A 25,829-nucleotide genomic window follows, 5' to 3' on the forward strand; every position below is an offset into this window, starting at 1 on the left:
TTATTCTAAAATCCCTAACAATCATCATTCATCATACATGCCTTAGTCTCAAGACAATTCTAATATCAAGCCTTACTAATCATAATTCATCATACATTCTTGATCTTAATCAATTCATGTCTATATGCTTTACTCTTAATCAATTCATGTCTATATGCTTCAATCTCAAGCAATCTACAAAGTATCTCATCAATCCTAAAAGATTACGTCTAAATCCTCAATTTCCCCTTTCTTGACATATAACCCATTTTCATCAATGCTAAGTTAGAAACAAGGGTTAAGCATGGTTACATGTAAATTCAATCTATAATCATGCAATTTAATCATAAACAATCATAATCCACTCAATTGGATCATAACCCATAACATGAGAAGAAACCCTAACTAGAATTGGGGAATTCTTCTTCTAAATTGGGGAAATCAAGGGGACTCCATGGATTAATAAACCATCATATCTTGATTACAAATCCTACAAAGCTTGGAAGATTGTAGACTTAACTTGACCTAGCTTGAACCCTCTCCTTCTTCTTTTTCTTCACTTTTCTAAAGAGGGAATTATTTGAGAGGAATCCAATTCTTTTAGTGAGTTTGAGAGAATGAATTAAATGACTTAATTTAGGGGTCTAAAGTACTTATATAGGTGGTCTAGGCTCGGGTTAAATGACACCACTTAAGTCTAATTAAATCCGGAAAGGACCCTTGTTTCCTCAACTTAGTCACCCAGTCACCAACCACGAGACCACGTTGATGGGTTGTGGATGGACCTACTGTTGTCCTGGTCAAACGTGGTTAGGTTCAGCGATTTTCTTAGGGACGTACGACACCCCTAACCAAGGGGCGTGGACCCATCTATGGAGCGTGGGTCCAGCCGTGGTTTTGCCTTAGGCAGTGTATGTGGTGTCCACCTACGGGGCTGATCCACGTGGCATGGATCAAGCCACTGGCCCTGGTGGCCCTCGTGGATGACACCTGGGAGTTCTAAAATTATCTAAGCCTCCCTCTTTCGGATACGGGTTGTTACAATATCTCCCCCTTGGGAACATTCGTACTCGAATGTCATTCTAGGCAGTTCTGAGAGGAGATGACTCAAGACTAGCAACCCATTATGCACACAACCAAGGAGGAATCATCAACTCTAAGCTAAACATGCTCAATGTATCACATGGAAGGTAGGAATTACATCTAACAATCCAAAATGCATGAAATCTTAACATTTATCATGTCCAAGGAGGAACTATCATCTCCGAGCTAAAAGCATGCTCAACACAAATTCATAAAGCCTATATGCAATTTATACTCATAACATTTATCCAAGGAGGAATCTCTCAACTCCAAGCTAAGACATGTTTCACAACTCATCTGATGAAGTCTATAGGCAACTTAATAATGCACTACAACATGAGGAAAATCAATCATAAAAACTCATTTTCTTTCTAAACACAAGCTTTTCATGAGCATGCACAACATGAGGAAATCATGGAAACATCTACAACATACATGACTTCACACAAAGAACAAACCAAGAGGAACTCATCATCTCAAGCTAGAGGAAAAATAGAAGGAAAAAAGGATGAGGATATCGGGACATCTTATTACTAAGTTTGTCATGACCCAAGGGTACCCCCTAGATATAACAAGGCATACAAGACTCTAAGAGGCCTCATACAAGCCCCTTAGCACATCATAACATAAGATAATAGAAAATGGTGTGGAAATTAAAATATTTTTCAATAATATCAGTCTTTCATAAAACGAAGCGGAAGTCTTTAACACTTGTCTCAAACCATCTATAACATGAATAGTCTAAGTGACACATCCCATACAATAGTTTTAACATAAAAATGAAAGACATAAAGGAAAGGTGGTCAAATCCTCGATGCTATGAGGACTCACAAAATCTTCACTCCTTGCTCTACTACGAACCTAACTACGGGGATGGAAGTCAATATCGCCGGACCCTACATTTGATAAAAATGTAGGCAAGAGTATGTGTTAGTACAAAAATGTACTGAATATGATGGCTAGCATAAATTATCAGCTTATAAGCATAACATAGGCATTAGTTAACATAAGACATATACCATAAGAAAAAGAGATAACCACATAAGTCATAAGAATATTCAATACACTTAAATAATCATACTATAAGAGGAACATTTCTCAAGTAACCTCAACTTGTTCTTACTCAACACATAAGTCATCCACCTGTAGTCATACATATCAAGGAAGGAAACTCAAGCAACAATCCAAGCTAAGCCATCATCATATAATAAAGCTCATATCAAAACATACCTACAATACTTTCTTGCAGTAATCTTGTTTCATCATAAACATGCTACTTTGATGAGGGACTTGTCCCTCTTTAGCTAATTTTTACTAATCATGGAAGAGTAACTCTTTACTAATCCAAGATAAATCATCACTCATGAATGGTTACAATTTACCAACTCAAGGCTACCAAGGAAATCACCTCATTATGCTATACCAAGCTATCATGGAAAACATACTCTCATGCAAGTCCAATCTACTCGAGGAAGGGTAATATTTCTCAATCCAATCTATCATGAAGTGGTGTGGCCTCACCAAGTCTAGCTATCATGCAAGAATCCTCTTATGCTAATTCAAGTTATATTGGAATGGTACGATTTCTCAATCCAAGGTTATCCATGAGTTATACTATCTCAAGCTACCATGCATGGTATTGTCTTACCAAGTCAAGATATTCATGAAGGGATATCACATTACTACTTCAAGCTAACATAGTTCATACATGCTCATTACTCATGAAAGGGTGACCTTGGCCTACCGATTCAAGGTAGATCATTCGTTTAACTTTTTAGACCGTGCATGAGCAACTATAACCATCCATGATCTATTTATGATGGCTCTTTAGCCTTTAATTCAATTTAGGTGAGCAAACCTTTCAACCTAGAATCATCCTATGTGAGAAAACCTTTCACATTATACATTCATTCATACATAATATAGATCATGTGGGTAAATCCTTCCACGACAATACTATATACAAAACAACATACATAAGCTTTACTCTCAAAGCCCTAATCATCATAATTCATAAATTAAGCTTTACTCTCAAAGCCCTACTAGTCATATCTCATCATCTTAGCTTTTATTCTAAAATCTCTAACAATCATCATTCATCATACATGCCTTAGTCTCAAGACAATCCTTATTTCAAGCCTTACTAATCATAATTCATCATACATACTTGATCTTAATCAATTCATGTCTATATTCTTTACTCTTAATCAATTCATGTATATATTCACTACTAGAAATAAGCTATTTACCGACTACAAATCCCGACTACAAATATGTAATCGGAAATTTGGAAAATTTTCCGACTACTTTAATCGGTACATTAAAATTTATATTATTTTAATTGTTTTAAAATTTTACCGATAATGATTTCGACTACTGAAGTCGTAAGTTTTATGAAATAAAGTCAACAAAAGAATTGACTAGTGTTCCGATTACAGTAGTCGGTACTTTGTTAAAATAATTTTTTTTTAAAATTAATTGGCGACTACTGTAGTCGGCAATTTTACTATATTTTTTAATTAAATATTAATTTAATTTTTGATTATAGTAAAGTAATAGTGAAGGTCCCTACTTCGATCCTAGGCATCAACATTTACTTTAAAAATATTTTTTTAGTTAGTAAATTCTGACCCATATATTGTAAAATTGTTTAATTAAGAGAAAATTGACTAGTGCTCCGTTTTTTCACTAACATTAATTAAAAAAGAAAACATTAATTTAAAAAGAGAAAACTACTCTAAAGGTAAAGTAATAGTATTCTAACCTATTTTTTCATTGAACGTCTCTCTTAAATTACTCTGTAAACTCTTTCTCCATCGATTCTTTTCACTTTGGTTAAGGACAAATCATTTCCAGAATCTAAAAGCAAATCATTTCCAGAATCGTTTGAAAGAGGTAATGTAAACTCTTCTCCTTTTTCGGGTTTCAATTTGGTTGAGGTACTGTAAACTCTTCTCCTTTTTCGGGTTTCAATTTGGTTGAGGAACTGTAAACTCTTCTCCTTTTTCGGGTTTCAATTTGGTTGAGGTACTGTAAACTCTTCTTCTTTAGGGTTTATATTTGGCTGAGGTACTGTAAAGACTATTACTGTTTAGTAGGGTTTCAATCGGGTTGTTTGAATTAGAAAATTGTTTCAAAAATAGATTTAGTAGTTGCAACATATGAATGTCTTCCTCAATTAGGCATTTTCTTGCATTTGTTATGGTTTCTCTTTGCGTTAAAATATATCTTCGAGCTTAGATATATTTATTAGTTCCCTGAAGTTTCAGTTTGAGTTATATATTACATAGGTTGTAGATTCAGCATACAAGAGCCAATATTTGAGAGTTACTTTGGTTTAAGTTTCCAGGTTCAAAACATGTTTAATTTTGTGCAACTCAAGGCAAGAGATGAATTGCTCGACAAATTCAAAGCTCGTTTACAAGCTGCATCTAATTGGTCAGCGATTGTACAATAATTAATTATAATCATATCAATTTTGTCATGGAATTGAAAAAGAAATTAGATATAAAGGTGATTAGCATATAGAGTATATTTCATGTTCTCTATTTTCTTCTTGTTTTTTCTTATTTGAAATGAAATATAATTGCAGACATTAGTTTATTACTTGTAACACATGAATAAGAAAAACTGTAAAAGAGCAATAGTTCTAGTGCAACTGCTCACCATATATTCATGTTTTGATCATAGGAGTAAAACATTAGTATAGGCAGAGTAAATTAATATTCAATTTTTTTTAAAAGGAAAAAGAGTAGTAGTGAGAAAAAGGCACTTGAAGCAGAAGCATGAAAAGAAGACAGATAGAGGTGGCATATTTGTCTCCTAAGTCCTAACTTTGAGTGTAAGTATTTTGTATATTACATGGGATATGGGGGAAATGAGTTATGTTTGTGGTTTTTAGTTTTAGTGATTATTATATTTTGAGCATAGGAAACTGAGCAAGTTTCTCAGTGAGATTCAAGAAAGATTGGAGTTGTGGTGGAGAAGAAATGACTTTGAATAATCAAAGTGTACAACTCATAGGATTATGACGTTGAATATATTTATGAAAAGATACATATATATATGTAGTAAATTCTTGTTATGTATGATCATGCTTGTTTATAATACATATGTGAAAGCAATACATCTCTGTCATGTACTGCTGCTGGGTGGTGTCAATTTGGTTGTTTTTGTTTTGACATGAATGAAAGAAAGTACATCTTGTTTATGATGCATTACATTGAAAGAGTTTTAGTATGAACATGGGAGAAAACAGATAGATGCTCTGTAAAGTTAAGGTACTGTAAAGTCTCTTCCTCTTTAAGGTATCAATTTGGTTGAAGTACTGTAACTCTCCTATTCTTTAGTATGTAATTTTTCTCCAGGAACAATAAAAAAATTAGAGTTAATATATGCTTAATTTTCTCTACAAAACTGGATTGCTAGTTTGTTTAGTTAAATTCTCAACTTCTTAAATTTGTGTAGATGGAATTTGCACATCGTAAATGGATGTATGATAGAACTCATCCTAATCGTGCGGGATTGAGGGTGGAATTTATAAACGGGGTTAAGGAATTTATTGCAAAGGCAAAAACTAGAAATGATTTTCTTATAGAAGGCACAATTAGGTGTCCTTGTGCCAAATGCAAGTTTATCAAGTTATTGAAACCAGATAAAGTTGAATTTCATATTTTGAAGAATGGATTTATGGATAATTATTATGTATGGACTGTTCATGGAGAGAATGACGCCAATGTAGCTAGTGTTGATTTTCAGAATGCTTTTGATGGTGTGGATAATCCAGTAGAGAATAATAATGTTGAAAATTCTCGATTCAATGAAATGTTGAGGGATGCTTTTGGGATGTTCCCAGGGGTTCAATCAGAACCAAATGATGAGGCTAAGCGCTTCTATGGAGAGTTAACTGAAGCTAGTTGACCATTATATGAAGGTTCAATGCATTCAAAGTTGTCTGTTGCTATTAGATTGCTAAGTATAAAGTCAGATTATTCAATTTCTCAAGCGGGAATGGATTCTATCATTAAGCTTATGAATGAGCTTAATCCGAGTAAAATTGACTTGCCTAAAGATTTCTACACGACAAAGAAGATGGGTTCTAAGTTAGGGCTTTCATCAGAAAGGATTGACTGTTGTGAAAAAGGTTGCATGTTATTTTATAAAGATGATGCAACTTTAGAAAATTGCAAATTCTGTAATCAAGCTTGTTATAAGGAAGTCACAAATGTCAAAAGGAAGAAGGTTCCGGTGAAGTCAATGCATTACTTACCCCTTATACCTAGGTTAAAGAGGTTATACGCATCAATGAGCTCTGCTCCTCATATGAGATGGCATTACGAACATAAAAGGCCACCTGGTGTTCTATGTCATCCATCAGATGGAGAAGCATGGAAGCATTTTGATAGAGTGTTTCCTGACTTTGCTAGTGAACCTAGAAACATTAGGTTGGGATTATGTAGTGATGGATTCACTCCATTTGCGGTCTCTGCGGCACCATATTCATGTTGGCCTGTATTTGTTATGCCATATAATCTCCCCCCTGAGTTATGTATGACATGTCCATATTTGTTCCTAACTTGCATTATTCCAGGTCCAAACAATCCAAAAAATTTGATTGACATATACATGCAGCCTTTGATCGATGAGTTAAAATTATTGTAGAATCAAGGTGTGGAAACATATGATGTATTCTATAAACAAAACTTCATAATGCGTGCTGCTCTGATGTGGACTATAAATGATTTTCCTGCTTATGGAATGTTGTCTGGGTGGTCAACTGCTGGTAAGTTAGCTTGCCCATGTTGTATGGAAGACACAAAAGCATTCAGATTAAAACATGGAGGTAAGAACTCATGGTTCGATTGTCACTGTCGATTCTTGCCAAAAGATCATGAATTTAGGAGAAATACTAGTGCATTTATGAAGAACCAAACTGATTTTGAAGATCCACCGGCAACTTTATCGCCTGAGGAAATGTGGCATATAGTTAGGGATTTACCTAAGGTAACAGACTCTCCATCATCTAAGATACCTGGTTATGGTGTTACACATAATTGGACAAAACAAAGCATATTTTGGGAGTTACCTTATTGGAAGCATAACCTTCTTCGCCATAATTTGGATGTCATGCATATTGAAAAAAACTTTTTTGACAACATATTCAATACTGTGATGGATATTAATAACAAGACAAAAGATAATTTGAAGGCTAGGATGGACTTAAAAGAATATTGCAGGCGAAGTGAGTTGTACTTGACATACCTTAACAACAAGATTCAGAAGCCTAAGCCAAGTTACACAATCACTTTGGATGAGAAGAGAGAGATTTGTGATTGGGTCAAGAATTTGAAGATGCCTGATGGATATGCTTCAAACTTATCTAGATGTGTTGATATGAAAGAAGGAAAGTTGATGTCTATGAAAAGCCATGATTGTCACATTTTTATGGAATCTTTGATGCCTATAGCATTCAAGTCCTTACATGATAGAATATGGAAACCCATCACAGAAATAAGCCTTTTTTTCAAAGAGTTGTGCTCTAGCACATTGAGGGTGGAGAACCTAAATTACATGGAGAGTAACATTTGCCTAGCTTTAAACAAGTTGGCAAAAATATTTCCTCCTGGCTTTTTCAATGTAATGGAACATCTCCCTATTCATCTTGTGCATGAGGCACGACTTGGAGGTCCTGTTCAAGGTAGATGGATGTATCCTTTTGAGAGGTAAGAACTTTAAATTATTTTTCTTTTTGTTTGAATTTTTTTTAAAAAAATCGTCTAAAAGTCACACTTTACAGGATTATTGGCAAAAGTAAAAAGACCATAAAAAATAGATGGAGAAAAGAGGGAGCGATGCGTGTAGCATATCGTGCCAGAGAAATGTCTAATTTTGATTCATATTATTTTGAAAGTGATGTGCCATGTTTGAGAAATAGACCCAATCGACATGACGATGGAGGAATTATCGATCATTTGGCACCACCCTTTTCCATATTTAATTATCCAGGAAAAGGAGGTCCAAAATATACTCCAAAGCGAAAGTTAACTGAGATGGAGCTAAATTCAGCTACAACGCATGTATTATTGAATTGTCCTGAGGTCCAACCTTATCATAGGTACATATGTATATATTACCTACTTCTAAAAAAAATTCATCATCCCTTTAACTAATTTAAGTTGTTATTTTGTCGGACAGTTATTTTGTTGGTACATATGGGAATGATGTTGTTTATTCTAGGTTTTCAGACTGGTTCAAAGAACATGTAAGTGTTACCTAATACTAATAAGTATTTGCTGATCAATTATATGTATTTTTAGAATTCTAAATTTTCTTTAATTCAATATAGGTTCATAATCCAGTTAATGTCGTGGATGTCGTAAATGTCCAATTTTTACGTGATATTTCTTGGGGACCTGATCATAGAGTTAGAATAATGTCTAAGTACTTCATCAATGGGTACAAATTTCATACAGAAGAATGGTCCAAAGGTAAGAAAACCAATAATAGTGGGGTGTGGGTGAAAGGTGAGGGGGATATTAATTATTATGGTGTGCTTCAAGAGATTATAGAACTCGAGTATATTGTTGGTTGGCCAAAGAAAAAGCTAGTGATCTTTCGGTGCAAGTGGTATGATCCTGATTCTAGTGGTACAAAGGTGCATCCTCAATACAAAATAATTGAAATTAATCACACGAGGCAATATCGTTTCTATGATCTATTTATCATTGCACAAAATGTGAAACAAGTGTATTACGTTCCTTATCCTTTGTGCAAGAATAAATCTTCGTGGCGTGTAGTTATAAAAACAAAGCCCGTGGGAGAGTGGAGGTTGAGGATGCATTGGATGTAGCGTATCAAAATGATATATCAAGCGTTGAAGCAATGGTGGATGACGAATTAGCAGGTGAATTGCAGCATAGTGAAGGCATCTATGAAGAATTTGATGCTACCATCCTTCAATCAGATTTGAATAATTATGGGGAAGGAACATCCAGAGCTAACGAGGAGGAATCCCAAACTGATGAATATGAAACAAGTGATGAGGAATTACCTGAAGAAAATGAAATAAGTGATGAGGAAGAATTTGATAGTGATAATGAATCTACTGAAGAAGATTGACTTGTTTGATTTTTTTTTTCTGATTGAGCATTCCTATATTGGAAGTGCTTCTGTTTTATCATGATATGGCTGTGTAAGCTTTAGATTTTTTCTTCTTGTGGTTATAACACTATGTTCATTTAAGGTCATGATTGTCAGTTTCTTGGCTATTCTTGTTGGACTCATTATGCAGCCTTGTCTAGTTTATTGTGACAAAAAGAAATGGTTAAGTTTCTCTATTAGCTCTGATCTTGTGGAACTACAGACCAATTATCATCAGGTTGTTGAGGCTTAAAGTGATTAGACTCATTTTAGCTTAAGAATGATTTGTGCTAATCTCTATTGCATTAGACTCATTTTAGCTTCCTTATAGTTGAACATTAAAACTGAAAAACTTGATCCCTTCATTCTGCTTTAGTGAGAAAGTGTTGTGTTAAACAACAGGTCTGGCTCTGTCTATCAAACTAAATCAGTAGTATCTGTTTTCTTTGGGCGAGTAATAATTTATTTTGGAGAAACAAGTAGTTGTTAAGGCATAAGCTTCACAGGTAAACTTTCTTTTGCTGTTAAAGCATAAGCTTATCCTGATTCTTGTCTACATTTGACTTGCAAAATTTGTTCATTAGTTAGTGTTTAGACTTCACTTCCAAGTTGAAACATTGTGCATACTAAAGTTGTGTGATATGGTTGTTTACAGTCTGATAAAATTTGTACTTTGTTAGAAGTTAGGACTTAACAATGTTTAGCACCTCTCTATCTTATAACAACAACAACATACTCAGTGAAATCTCACAAGTTGTACTTTAAATATCACAGTTTTACTTTCACAATTTGTTATCAAAGCACTTTCATATTTTTCTTGCTTTATTCCAGTGTATCATTGTGCATATTTTAAGTAGCTTTTTAGGCAATGAAGAAGACATCTGGAAAGCGTCGAAAGCATACAAATAAGAGGAAATAGCACGATTCTCAACCAGCTTCACTGCCACCTACAAGTCACTCCAGGCAGCCAGATGTAGGTCCTCTTAAGGAGAATTCATTGCCACCACCCATTCCTCCTCAATCAACTTCACTGCCATCTGTCGCTCCTACTCAACAACATTCACGACCATCTGCTATTACTCATATGTCGACATCATTACCCCCTAGTTTTCCTCCTCTGTCGACCTCATTACCATCTTCATTTTTTAGTGTACCACCATGTGGGCCTATCCAAAATAACTCCACAGCTTCTCATGGCAAGAGTACAAGTCTTCCTAATAATATTGTTCCCACACCTCGTATAAATTCTTCTTCGAGCTGTCATATCAGTCAAAAAGGCAGCTCCTCATCTCTGCATCCATCATCAACTCAAGCTGTATCTCCAGCATCATCGACACCTAGTATATCTAGGTCAAATATTGGAGGCCCTGTACCAGCATCACCATCTGTGATCAGTAGTAGTACTACTACACCTGCTTGTGCAAAGACTCAATATGCTGGAGATATCAGAGAATATGATGCTTTTCATAGGCTAATTATCACCCCCGATGAGGATGGGTAAGTTATCCTTATGTTATTTTTATGTTATTTTTAATTTGGTGAATGTACTTCTTACATGAATTAAGTTTAATGCAGGTTTGCGCCATCTTATCTTGGCTCGCGCATGGTTGCAGAATCTATTACACTATTCTTCGATGATGCTTGGGGTAGATGGAAAGAATTTCCCTACAATATCAGAGAACAAATATGGAATCAATTTAAGGTACAAATAAAACTTATTCTTATGTCAGTTATCAAATATTGAATTTTGAATGTAATGACATTTTTTTATGGTGCAGACGAAGTGTGTATGGCAGCCATGTTATGAGAATAAAATAAATTCCATTTTTGAGAAGAATGCTAGTATACGAGTTACTGAAATGTTGTTTGTAGCTCGAAAAAATAATGAGAAGCCTAGTTGGCTACGAGCAGATATATGGGTTAAATTTTTAGAGAAATGGAACACTCCTGAATTTAAGGTGAAGTGTGAGCGAGCAAAGGCAGCTCGGGCCTCTGTAAAGGGTGGCTCTTTACACACCGGAGGTTCTATGAGTTACGCAGCCCATAAACGAAAAATGGTAATTTTTAATTGAATATCCTTACTTTTAACTAAATGTGATTGAACTTCATATAACTTTAATTGCAGACAAAGTTAAATGGTGCAGAAGTGTCTAATTCTGAGGTATTTGAGGAGACGCATAAGAAAAGAAATAAGGATGGTACAAGGGGAGAATGGATAGAGCCACGTGCAGAGGAGACATTTGTAAGTTATTACTTCAATATTATTTCATTTAACATAATTTTAGAATCATAGATCATCAATGGCAATAAATCAGAAAAGAAAAGCTGCAATTCGCCTCATCTCAATGGCAATAATCTAATGTTGCTTATAATTCGATTATCGTATAATTTTGTTGTAGTTACTATTCAGTATGCTTTGTCATGACTTGTGTAGTATTTTGCCTTGTGTAGTTCTGACTACTCAATAAAATATGTAGCTCACAAGTTATTCTAGTTACTGTCAGTATGTTTGTTAACTGCCACTCCAAATGAGCAATATTTACTGCAATTTGGACTAGTATTTACTATATAGTATAGTTGACTAATGTAGTAATTGACAAAAGATATGAAGTAGCTACTCTCATGATCAGTTTAAGGGTATAGTTAAGAAGTGTTGACAAAGACAAGTTCCTTGGTGTCTAATGTATCAACTCATCCAGAAATTGAAGATGTTGAAACTTCAATTTCTTGAAACAAGAATTATGAGTCGATGGGGTTATTATATTATCAGGAAGGCAGTTGTCTTGAAAGACCTTTTGCTGTTTATTGAAAACAGAGTACTCTGGCATGAAACAAGAATTGTTATTCATTTCAACGGGTAAAATAAACTCGTCTGCATCGAAAAATGGATCAAAAAACAATCTTGATCTTGATTTTCATGAGAAAAGGTGTGTTCAACACCATAGTTGAAATAAAAAAGAAGCTGCTGCATAGTCATCATTTCTTTTGGGTTGAATTCTTCAACATTTGGTTCCAATTTTGTAGCAGAAAAGTAGCTAACACTAGCCATTCTTGAATATCCAATAACACACCCTTTACAAGCAAAATACAAATTGAGCTTAAGTAACAAATAGCATAGTACTAGTAGCTTAAATTAGTATAAGAGCATGAAGTGGTTAGTTTAAGAAAGATAGAATTAGTTTAAGGATAAATACCTTAATTGAGATGACAAGTAGAGAGAGATGACAAGCTACGAAAGTTACATACTCAACATTTTGCAAGTTTGTTAGATGAGGTTAATAAGGTTAGAGGGAAGTTGTAGGTGGCACAATAAGCTAAAACAACAGGAGGAATTAGAAATTGATAAGGAATTTAAAAGGGTGAGCTACTTGATAGAAGTGATGTTGATTCAAAGAAGAAAAACAATTCGGTTGAGACTAGGGAATGATAATAATCAATATTTTCATTCCAGTCTCAAATAGAAAAGGCTTCGAAAAACAATTCTCATTTTCAAGATGAGAACATCCAGATGCAGACTTAATCTGAACAGATCGCTACTATATTTGTAAGGCATTTTTCTCAATTATTAGGGGAAAGGGAAGTTGGACAAAAACAAAAGGCTTAAGAAGTGTTCTTAAAATATGGAAATCAGTTATCTATATATCAATAGGTGTAACTACTTGAAACTTTTACTAGAAATGAGGTAATAAAAGGTTGTATTAACAAAAGTGCGGGATGTGATGTTTATAATAGTGGTGTCTTTAGAGATGCTTGAGATGTAGTAAGGTATACACCATGAACATTGAAAGTAGCTTTAGGCCTTTTATTAATTTCATACTACTACAAGGCACCTCTAACGTGGTCGAAAATTTTTAGCACGATTTCAGCCAGATGCTGAAATAATTTGTTCAGAGGCTGCAAGCTGTAACCAGAGAAATGCCTATGAAACTTTTGCTTTATTGAAGGGAAAGATGTTTAATTCTTGTCCTCCTTTGTGATGGTCGTCTCTTTTTACTTAATTGTGTATTATGTCTGAAAGAAATAAGATTATTGATTTATATATACATTTATTTCAGGTTGGATTTCAGAGAGGCTTGGATGAATGGCTTCAGGCACATCCTACTTCAGATGCGGATTCCACATCATCTAGTGATATTACATCAATATGGACAAATGTGGCAGGAGGTGTTAAGAAAGGTAGAGTTTACGGGCTTGGAGCACAACCTTCCTCGTTTCATCCATCATCATTGTTGTCTGGTGCTTCTACTGCTCAATCTTCGGAAGAAATGGAAGCAATGCGAAGATAAATTTCAGAGCTTACAGAACGACTTCAATCATCTGAAGCTAACTTTGCTAAAGTGCAGAAATTCATGGAGAAACATATGGCTGAATCTGATGAAAGTGAAGGGACCGACTCTGATGAAGAGTAGTTTGTTTTATGGTTGTTTTGACATTTTCTATGAGATTTAGACGTGTTTTGAACTATTTACTTCCTTTTTGAATAACAACTTAATACTTATTAGATTTGATTTTGATGATGCTTGAGCTTTTAGACTCAATTGAATTGAATTGAATGTAATTTGAATGTTTAGGAATGTATTTGATGTTCGATTTTATTGTTGAGTTTTTGTGGATGGATGATAGTATTAATTTAGCAGGTGGTCTACCAAAGAAACAACACTTTTCAGTCGTAAAATGTAGTTTTTTCGACTACAATAGTATGCAATATCATATAATTTTTTTTAGAAAATTAAAATTGCCGACTATAGTAATCGGCAGATTACCTAAATAGTAAATAAATTAATCATGTATACCGACTATAGTAGTCGAAAAAGTACTTAAATGATTAACAAATAAATTATATGCCGACCACAGTAGTCGGAATATATATTAATTAATTATTTAATTGTTCAACTATTACGATTACTGTAGTCGGCATTGTTTTAATTATTAAATGATTATTTTAATAGTTTCCGACTATAGTAGTCGGCCATTTGGGTACTTTATGGTCGATTCTTGTTTTATAATTTCCGACTACTGTAGTCGGAAAATGTCGACTACCGTAGTCGGTAAAGAATTTCCGACCTTCAAGATACCGACTACTATAAAGTAGTCGGAAGGTCATCGGCAAACCCCATTTTGCGACTACATTCCGACTAATTTTGTAATCGGTTAACAACGAATTTCTAGTAGTGATTCTTCAATCTCAAGCAATCTACAAAGTATTTCATTAAATCCTATAAGATTACATCTAAAATCCTCAATTTCTCCTTTCATGGCATAAAATCCAATTTCATCAATTCTAGGGTAGAAACAACGGTTAGGCATGGGTACATGTAAATTTATTCTATAATCATTCAATTCAATCATAAACAGTCATAATCCACTCAATTGGATCATAACCCATAACATTAAAAGAAACTCTAACTAGAATTGGGCAATTTTTCTTCTAAATTGGGGAAATCATGGGGACTCCATGAATGAAAGTATTCCATGGATTAATAAACCATTATACCGTGATTACAAAGCCTAAAAATCTTGGAAGATTGGACACTTGACTTGACCTAGCTTGAACCCTCTTCTTCTTTTTCTTCACTTTTCTAGAGAGAGAATTATTTGAGAGCAACCCAATTCTTTTGGTGAGTTTGAGAGAATGACTTAAATGACTTAATTTATGGGTCTAAAGTACTTATATATGTGGTCTAGTCTAGGGTAAAATGACACCACTAAAGTCTAATTAAATCTTGAAGGATCCTTGTGTCCTCAACTTAGTAGTTCAGTCACCAACCTCGAGACCATGTTGACGGGCCATGGATGGACCTACGGTCCCTCCTGGTCAAACGTGGTTTGGTTCAGAGATCTTGGGGACCTATGACACCCCTAGCCATGGGTTGTGGACTTATCCACGGGGTATGGGTCCAGCCATGGTTCTGCCTTAGACAGTGTCTATGGTGTCTACCTAGGGGGATGATCCACGGGGCGTGGATCAAACCACTGGCCGTGGTTGGTCCTCGTGGATGACACATGTGAGTTCTAAATTCTCTAAGCCTCCCTCTTTTGGATACGACTTGTTACAATTAGAGTCACACATGATAGTTGTTGGATTGAACGACGTGAAATACACCTAGTTATGTTGCCTTGGGAGCTTGTCGCTCCTTTGAGATGTGGTTGGAATGCATTCAATGAAGTTAACTGCTAATTGTTGTTTTTATTTACCTCACTTTGTGGGTTGGACTTGGCTGGTCATGAGTCTGGCAATAGCGTCTTATTGATTTGTCATGGCTTGTTCTTGTAGCCTTGATGATTTTTGCATTGTTGTATTACTTTTGTTGGGCAAGTTTCATAGAGACACTTTTTGGGCATTGGTTGGAAGGTATGTTAAGGCTATTATTTCTCTTATGACATGATCCTAATGGCCTAAGCTTGTTATAGCTGGTGTGTTATCATTATCCTACATGTAGCCTTGTCCTATTGCGTTTTCTATGACCATAAGAGATAATGTCTGTCGCTGACACTCTACTCCTTGCCTAATGGCCTGAAAACGCATGTTATGATTATGTTTGATAAATTATGACTACGTGTTATTATTGTGATGTTTTATCATCTTGATACCGCCTATGAGCTTCTTTTAGCATTAGTTGACACTGACATTGTAAGGTTCTTCAACACACAGTTTGATTGTTAGACTGAGCCTACGGGCCAAGTACATCGAGCCTACGAGTTGGGTAGGATTTACCTACAGGGAAACATATATGTATTGTCTCACAAATTCTCTGAGTTGCGTTGATTCATGGCACACGTACATTCTGAAAGTTCATATAAGATTATTATTGGGATCTAGGTAAGGGGATAATATAGCAATTGCTTGCGTTCTTTAGGACTTATAGTGATTGTGTGATGTATGTAGCTGCTGGGCTTATGGGGGCCTGGTCAGGTCATTGCTTGTTATGTGTTTATATTATCTTATAGTAGTGAGATAAGGTATTGTACTTGAGTTTCGCCCCTGCCCTTTTCATTCGGTACTTATACTTCAGTTTTATCTTTTAGTTTACCTTACATGCTTGGTACATTATTTTATAATGACGCCCCTTGCCGGAGGGGTGTTGCATTCATGCCTGCAGGTCTTGAGAGACATCCAGACAGACCTGTCGAGTAGCACAACCACATATTCAGCTGATTGGTTGACTCATTTCTTCTGGCAGTTGCTAGAGTCCTAGAGGTTTGCTTATTTTGTGGTTTATAGTTATTGGGTAGGCCGGGGTCCTGTCCCGTTCAATTGTTATATTCATAAAGGCTTGCAGACTAGTGTGTTGGGTTGTATAGGCACGTTATTGACCATTTTGGTCTTGCCGTCTAATTGGCTGATGTTTGATAGTTGCTTGACATATTGGTTAGCTATGTACTTGTCTTTGTTCCTGTATAGAGATCATGGTAGATTTTACGACCCACATAGCGTTTATGCTTTCTTAAATACCATGGCGGCTTCAACGGCCCAAATAGGCTTCTATGATAGTTGTTTCTTGATTTATATAAACTGTTGGGAGTATGTGTTTTATTTTTAGAGCAGTTAACAGGGGCCTTGACGACCGAGTATTTTTAAGCTCAAATATACCTGCTTGTTTTTTTGACTGTGTGTGGCGGTCATGCGCCATTTACAAGTGGTTTAGCAGGGTAGGCTCAGGCCTAAGTTTTGGCATTAGGTGTCAGTTGTACCCTTGAGTTTGGGGCGTGACAAACTTGGTATCAGAGCAACGTCGTATCTTAGGAAGTCTGCAAGTCGTGTACATTATAATCTTGTTTATAAATGTGTTGTGCACCACATTCTACAAGCAAAAAGCTATATGCATTAGTCAAGAATTAATTCTTTTCTTCTAAAATCGCGCTCTAGAGTTGAGTCATTAGGGTGGAGATCTTTGCCGTACGATTGTTGTTGTCTTTTGTATAGAGAAAGAAATACGAGTGACTTGTCACACATTAGTTGGCCGGAGGTCAAAAGCACCCGCAGGGGAGGGTACTACTCGAGTACCACCTTTCAGGGCAATTCAGATAGAGGAGGTAGGAGAGAAATCTTTACATCCCTCCCCAGCACCACTTTTACATAGGAGGCCCCAGGACCTACAGGACCTCCAACAACACCTCCAGCTTCTACTATGCCTACAGATCATGAATTCAGGAGTGCAGTTTAAATGTTGGCGCAGTTAATAGCCACTTATGGACAATCAGTGGTCAAAGATGTAGTTGGACCTTATGAAGGGCCAGAGAGTTCGAGGGTTTGAGAGTTCCTTGCGTTGAGTTCTCCCAGTATACAGGTCGTAGAGAGGACCCTCAATGCTTTATAGACCAACTACTTAGGATTTTCAGGGTTATGCATGTTTCAGCTACAAAGTAGGTTGATTTAACAATATTCAGGCTTAGAGACATAACAGTTTTATGGTACGAGGATTGGGAGAGGTCTAGATCGACCAATGCACCCCAGCTACTTGGGATCACTGCACATAGGGTCTTTTTGATCACTATCTACCTCGAGAGATCTGAGATACCCGAGTTGACCAATTCTTAAATCTTTGCTAGGGCAGTAAGAGTGTAAGAGAATATGGGTTGCGATTTGATTCCCTAGCTAGGTATGCACCAATGATTATAGATACGATAGATGTTAGGATACACATGTTTATATGAGGGCTGACTTGAGAGTATGTGGAGGCATGTACCATAGAAGCACTAAATAAAAATATCTTTATCTCTTGTATTCAGGCGGTTTCTCAAAATCTGGAGGAATTTAAACATCGGCAGTTTGGGACAGAGCGAGCTGAGAGTGGGCAGTAGAGGCGAACCATACCTGCTGACTTTTAGAGAGATTTTCATGGGGGTCCCAGTACCAGGTATTCTATTACACCACATAGGCCTCCAGCACAACAGTCTCAACGTAGCAGATTTGATCGTCGAGGACAGACAGGTCCAGGGGAGAGTTCACTGATGTCAGGCTTGCAACAATACTGTCCAGAGCAATACAAATCAATTATACTGCATTGTGATACTTGTGGTAGATCACATTTTGGAAGATGTCGTTGGGACTCTACAACCTATTATTCTTGTGGCCAGAAGGGTTATATACAAAGATATTGCCTATTGAAGGACCAGTAGGGTCTAGGAAAGAAGGTCGGGTCAGCAGTAGGGTAATCTACATCAATACATTTTGCAGATAGAGTTCCATAGTCTTCATCAGGTAGAGGTCGAGGAAGAAAGGGAGTATCTAGTTCTAGTAGGGGCTTGAATCGTACTTATTCATTGACTGGTCAACATGACTCTGAGTATTCTCCAGATTTTGTGATAGGTATACTAACTGTTTGTTCTTACTCTATTTATTCCTTGATAGATACATGCTCCACATTGTCATTGTTTTAAGAAAATAAAAAAAATAAAAAAAACAAAAAAAAACTTGTTTTTGAAAAATTGACTTAACTTATGACTTGAAGAGAAATCGATTTTCAAAAGAAAGTCACCACTTAAATTTTTAAAGAAATTAAGAAAACCTTAATTTTTCAAAATATTTAAACAGATTAAAAATCATTTGAAATTTAAAGGGGTTCGGTGTTAATTTACGTTCCGAGAGGTGTTAGACCCCCGGAATGTCTGCTAACTTGCGGTTGACCAACGATTTGACTAACTTGAAATAATTAAGTAACAAAAACCATTTTTTATTTGGAGGTAAATAAATTTAAAAGGGAGTTTTTAAAGGAAATAATTCATGTGTAACTAATAATATAAATAAGTAAATAATAGACAATTCAAAATAAGAAAAGGTCATCTCGGGGAACTTAATTAAATTAAACCACAAATAAAACAAGTCAAAGTTAGTTGATCAATACAATATAAATAATAATAGAGGAAAATAAATAATTAGACTTGGGTTTTTGGCCCAAATCTAATTAAATTGGGCTTTTGTCCCACCTGTCCTAGCTCTAAACAAACTGCCCCAAATGAAGGGCTTTGGTACAATTTTCTGTTGAACCTGTTGTGCCAATTTTGGGGGCTTTGGCCCATTTCAATCCAAAATGCTGCTGATTGTTTTTCTTGGGCTTTTGGGGCCCTTTTCATTTTCAAGTGTCATGCTATATATCAAGTGTATAATTGATATATACACTATGTATACAATCGTTCTTCGACTCCATTTAATTTGAGCTTTGGATTTCTGTATTTTATTTTTCAACCTGTATTTCCAAGTTTAGAACCTGTACACTATATTTTCGACTGTATACCAGTGTATACAACAGGTATATCGGCCCTTTTCGGGATTTTCTGACATCAAAAATTCAATTTCCATCCCATATGTATCGTTCTCCAGCCCTGTTCGTCGATTTCATTGACCCGATTGACTCAATAAAAAATTGTTAGGCCCCCATGGCCCAACAAGGAGAGGAAAGAAGTGCATGAGGACTCAGGCATATTTCACATGCAACAAAATGACAAGAAATTAGCATACAATCCGATAAAAACAGATAAAGAAAAGACCGTGCCACATTTTGCAAAGGGAAGAAATGAGTTATACATGCATTTATCATATGATTCGAATTTAAAAGAAATCAACAAAGACAAGTAATAAGCTTAAATCACCAAAGTCTATAATAAACAGCATTTTTTTAATAATGAAAATTAAATATAGGCTCAGGAAACCTATATATATTGCTAACATATATATATATATATATATATATATATATATATATATATATATACCAGAGAGGATAATGTATCAAGCTAAAAGGTAAAACAGTGTAGGCAAATCTCACCTGCTGCTATGAAAAGAAAATAATCCATTTCAACATTAACAAAATTGGTACAGAGAGCATTCAAACAATGACAATTCTAGGAATAAACCTATACTTGGATGGAATTAAGACATGCTTGCAATAAGCACACATATTTGAGGACTCTTCCTAGAAAACTAACCAATATTAAAACCACCTACTCAACTTAAAGAAATAAGGCTAGGAACATAACCAAGAGGAATAGACAAATAACCTTAAACCCACCTCTAACAAGACTAAAATCTATTCAAATAAAACAAGAAATTCGAATCTTATGTTGAATCAACTCTCAAGCAATAATTCTTTTAAAATAAACTACTAAACCAAAGAGGGTGGAGATGAGCGAAAGATTACTTAAGGTGGTGAGAAAACAGGCCCCAAAACATCACAGAGAAAGGAAAGATAAAATTGCCAAATACCATTATATCAAAACTAACTTAGATATACACATTAAAATCAGTTTTAGCATGCTTTAAAATGAAAAAAAAAAACAAAGATATGCAAACAATAATCTTTCTAGAGAAAAAGAAACACGACAAGAAAAAACTCCACAAAAGAAAAGCTCACCTCAGTTAGAAAGAAACTTGGAATAAACTAACTCGAGATGCAGGATGACAAAGCATAAGCAACCTTACACTATTAAGGCCAAGATTTTAGAAATATAATAACTAATATAGACTCTGACCCTTTAGCTTTAAGAACAGACAACACCTAAGAGAGGATAAAGCAATAAAGTAATCAACATATACCATAGCCGAAATCACCTATAGAAGGTGATTTCGAACTTCATGACTGAATCTCCAACTTTCTCGGCTAACCAAATGAGACAGTCATTAAAGAGAAAAGAAGTCACGATCAAACGGAATTCACAAACCTTCAAAGCAAACTAAAACAAATAACAACAATCGAACAACAAACGAGTTACGACATTGATTTGTAGCCGACGACAAGTCAAAATGCTTTCAAAATTTCAACATTTCAAACACTTTATGCAGCCCAGTATCAAACAGTCATCATATTAAAGTAAAAGATACCTAAATCAAAACGAGTGTTACCTTTTCGAGGGTAGCAGAACGGGATAGGAACAAGCTGATTATGAAAGAACTTTCACTACCACACGAGGTTCCGACGAACTTTGAAAGCAGTGAGTAAAAAAATGTATCTCCTATCTTTTAGCTAATGACTCTTTCTGTGTGTATTCTTGCCTGTAGATATATTTTTTAAACTCTATTTTTTCTAACTTTTTTCCAACCATTAACAAAGAAGAAGAGGAAACTATTTATAGACGAATTCTAGGGTTATTTTTGGGGGAAAAAGGCTGAAAGTGGATAAACACAAGGCCCACGAATTTTGGAATTTAAAATCTCAAAGTCTATCTAAAATCGAATGATTCTCATGATTTTGAACGGATTGAAGAGAGGTGGAGGGCTAGGATCGATCGACTGCCCTTGATGAGCAACGTAGCTCAATCTTGCGCTGATGAGGACAGAAACACGTGCTTTTTGCTGAGGGAGTCGTATTGATGGAGAGGGACGTTGGAGAAGATGACAAGGAAAAGTAGAGTACTGCTTGTATGCATAGATGCCGCTACTGCTTTTCGTCTATTTGACGAAATTATAAAGCTATGAAGATGCCGTGTACCTGTTGCTACTGCTCATGAACGTTTTACTGTTGTTGGTGTTGTCGTTTTGATTGAATGTGAAAACACCGCTTGGAATTTGACATTGTTGGGTTATGTTGTCGTTGTCATTTGTTGCAGACGTGTTGATGATGTTCTGGGTCTTTTGCTGAAGAAGAAAATGGGCTGGGTTATAGATCATTTGGTGGGCTGGAAAAAATGAATTGAAATTAGAATGGGAAATTTGGGTCTTGCTGAAAGTTGAGGATGAACTGTTGGAGAATAAAAGGTAATTTGGGCTAAAATTAAATGGCCCAATATTTTGGGTCTTAAAGAATTGGAGGCTAAGATAGAAAATGACTATATTTGCAATTACAAAATAATTATCTAATTACAATTGTAACCAATTTAAGTTGAAATTTTAGCCAAATTAAATTAAATTGGCGAATTCGGCAAACAAAATAAGACGAATTTGTATCGATTAATGAGCTTCTTAATCTTAATGAAATAAAACGATTAACTTAATTATAAAATAATTAATTTAAATACAAACTAATTAATTCAAAATTAAAAACTATAATTCAAACTAAAACTAAATTAATGAAATATTTGTTTTAACAATGTAGAAATATTTTGATATGATTTTCAAATATTTATAAAATATACTAATTACATATATAATTGTATGAAATATGTTTATTATTCAAAATACTATAAAAATCGATTGAAATTACTTAAAATAACCTTGAAACTATTTGAATTTTATAAGGCTAATTGTTCTAAGTCATTTGAAAATTAAGAAGCTCGGAAAATTAATTATTATCATGGAGGGTCAAAATTGGGTGTCAGCAATTGGCTCTCGTTTAACTTGGATTGATGAAAGAAATTCGAGGCAAATAAAATTGATGAATCCAATTTTGACCGACCACATCTTCTTCTTTAGGAAAGGGATTTTGGTACGTACTTTAGGAATTATGGCTGAACCCAAAAGTGGGTTTCCTAAATATCTCAAGCTATATGAGAATTCAGGCCACTTGTAGTTCGATATGCTTGATTCAATGCACCATTTTGAAAGAATTCAAAACTCATCCCGATATCAAATTATGAAGAGATCTGAATGTTCGAGAATAAGATTTAAGATAGAATGTTGGAATATAACCGATTTTTCAATATTGGCCCCGCCTACATATCCCTCAACTTAGGGAATTAGGCTGATTGTAGTTCGACTCGATCAGTTGAAAAGGAAATCTGCTATGCTAAGATAACCTTTGGTTTAGGAGGAGCAACAAAGTGAGTCGAGTATGAAAAAGAGGCTTGCAACCTCTTAGCCATGAATGTGATGTGCTTCACACCCATAATTATGTACTTACACAGACATAATTTCCAAATCTCTTGGCGCATTGTCACTTGGATTGGAAAGTTGCTTTTTGTGAAAACCAAAATTTTTTGGATGCAAAACTGAAACCGATAAACCTAAGAAAAACCCACATGCCTTCTGATAGGAGTGTGGTACGATTGTGTTGGAAGTCTCTCCTCAGCTCGCATCTTAAGAGTTTGGTTTTCTTCTTTGGACTATGTCCCAGTTCGCTGCTAAGAAAAGGTTCCACGTTGTGATGCATCCTTTTTTATGTTGTTCGTACGTGTGATTTGTTTTGAGAATTAATCCTGTCAGATGCTCTCGACAAAGACTGAGATAAAATTCATTAGCATAAAAAATGCGATTCAAATGGAGAGATATTGTCTTTTACCTTGTTGACACTTAATTGCTCTCCTTGAACATTTGACTTCAGCTTCCTCCAGTTTGACGTAAAGCAAATAAAACTTGTATTTCCTATTTGCAATATAATCTTCAATGTACTCTTCCATTGATATCGAAGTAATAAAATAGGCTGATGTAATACGTTGATAGTTCTCTTGGCGTCATTGTTGATGGTTCTCTTGATGTTGTTCTTGCAAATGAAAATAATGCAGTTGATGACGATTTTTTTGTGATGCATGAATTTTCCTGCGATGCATGAAGATAATGCTTCCTTGAAAAACCATAGTGCTGGTGACTTTTCCCACGATACATGACTTTTTTCCTGCTATTTATGACTTTTCCCCGCGATACATTAATCTTTTCCCGCGATGCATGCATATTTTCCTGCGATGCATGACTCTTTTCGTGCAATGCATGAATCATTTCTTGCGATGCATGACTCTTTTCCTGCGCTGCATGAATCCTTTCCTACGATGCATGAATCCTTCTCCTGCAATGCATGAATCATTTCCTGCGATGCATGAATCCTTCTCTTGTAATGCATTAATTATTTCATGCGATGGATGCCTCTTTTCCTACGATGCATGAATCTTTCTCCTGCAATGCATGAATCATTTCCTGCGATGCATGAATCCTTCTCTTGTAATGCATTAATTATTTCATGCGATGGATGCCTCTTTTCCTACGATGCTTGAATCTTCTATTCTTGGTACCGAACGAAGGTAATGCTTCACCGAGCAATCGAGATGACCTTCCGGTGGCAGAATCGTCTCATTTGACACTACAAATAATTGATCCTCAGATTAGTGGTATCATCTCATTTGACAATACGATATAAATGACTCTCCGAGTAGTGGTATCATCTCATTCGACAATACAATATAAATGACCTCCGGGTAGTAATATTATCAGATCTGATAATATGATGCAAATAACATCCTCCAGGTATCTTTAGTTGATGGAAAACAGTAAAATTGCTTTCTTTGGGGTTTTCATTTGTTCCATCTCCAAACATAGTGGCATGTTCATTATGGACTTTGCTTTGCTGAGAATTGAATGAAATGATGCTATTCATATTCCCAATTCTTTGATATAAAAAACATAAGATATTTTCTGCATCCACAGAAAAATTGTTAGTTTAAAGTGAACTGATCTGTGTCGATCTGTTCGGTTGTCTGCTCCTTGCCTTGCTATCTCCGGTTTATTTCTATGATCTCCCGCTTCTTGGTAGATAAGACAACACATTTTTATGCAAAATAATTGGGTCATGAAAGGAAAACTTTAAGAAAAATAGTTTTTTCAAAAGTAATATTTGGAAAGGTCACTGCCAAGTGTCATGTCATGTCTTGTCAATCTTAGCGAATGCCTTTGAAACTGAAGCTTCGAGGTCTATCCGATTATTTGCTGGAAAGTATTCAAAGTTATTCTAAACTTTCGATGAACCCTATTGAAATTTTTGAGGTCATCCTGAAAAATTTCTGTCCCAGTTAATCGTCTTGGTGCATACTGAACTATTGATGAACAAATCATGGAGTTTTTGAGATCTTCTCAAAACTTCCGTTCCAGTTGCAAATCTCAAAGTGACTTCGGTCTTGACTTGTTGGAGAGATCTTCCCTCTCAAAAATTCTATCCCAGTTTCTATTGTAACGAAAAATAGAAATCTTACGAGAGATATGACCGATCTGTTGTGGCGCCTACATATCCCGTTGAGGTAGAAAATAGGTCAACCGTAGTTGCCCCTCAGAGATAAACAGAAATAGGAATATTTAAACAAGGAACCGACCGAGGCCAACATAGGCAGCCTACGTTTCTCATTCTTGAGAATTCAGGTAGAACGTAGTTCAAGTACAAGGGAAAAACATTAAAAAAGGGTAAAGGGGTGATCGAGGGCGACATAGGCCGCCTACGTATCTCATTTTTGAGAATTCAGGTCAGACGTAGTTCATTTACAAAAGTGATAAAATTCTAAACAAAACAATTACAAGCGAATAAAATAATTACAAGGGAATGACAGAAATAAAAACTGAAACTTCACACATAATATTTCTTTACAGCATCTGAGTTGATCAGTTTTGGCCATTCGATGCCATCCATCTCCGACAGGACTAAGGCACCTCCAGATAACACTTTACGAACCATGTAGGGTCCTTGCCAATTTGGTGTAAATTTCCCTTTGTACTTATCCTGATCAGGGAAAATGCGTTTGAGAACCAACTGACCATTTTTGAACATTCTGGCTCTTACTCTCTTGTGAAAAGCACGAATCATTCTTTGTTGATAAAGTTGACCATGAAAAACAACAACCTTTCTTCTCTTATCGATCAATGTTAACTGATCAATTCGCTTGCGAACCCAATCAGCATCATTCAACTCAACTTCCTGGATGATTCTCAATGAAGGTATTTCAACCTCGGCAGGTATTGTTGCTTCTGTTCCATACACTAACAAGTATGGAGTAGCTCCAAT

At 35.5% G+C, this 25,829-nt stretch overlaps 1 protein-coding gene across 1 annotated transcript; it reads left to right on the top strand.

The window, feature by feature from the left end:
• Positions 1-9,245: 9,245 nt before the first annotated feature.
• LOC125817180 (uncharacterized) lies at positions 9,246-10,702 on the top strand. The gene is made up of 2 exons (XM_049496729.1): positions 9,246-9,253; positions 10,165-10,702. Exons 1-2 carry the CDS (start codon positions 9,246-9,248, stop codon positions 10,700-10,702), a joined length of 546 nt encoding a protein of 181 aa, XP_049352686.1.
• Positions 10,703-25,829: the final 15,127 nt, after the last annotated feature.

Source organism: Solanum verrucosum, unplaced genomic scaffold (assembly GCF_900185275.1).
Source record: "Solanum verrucosum unplaced genomic scaffold, falcon-dt-bn FXZP01000094.1, whole genome shotgun sequence".
Lineage (NCBI taxonomy): Eukaryota > Viridiplantae > Streptophyta > Magnoliopsida > Solanales > Solanaceae > Solanum > Solanum verrucosum.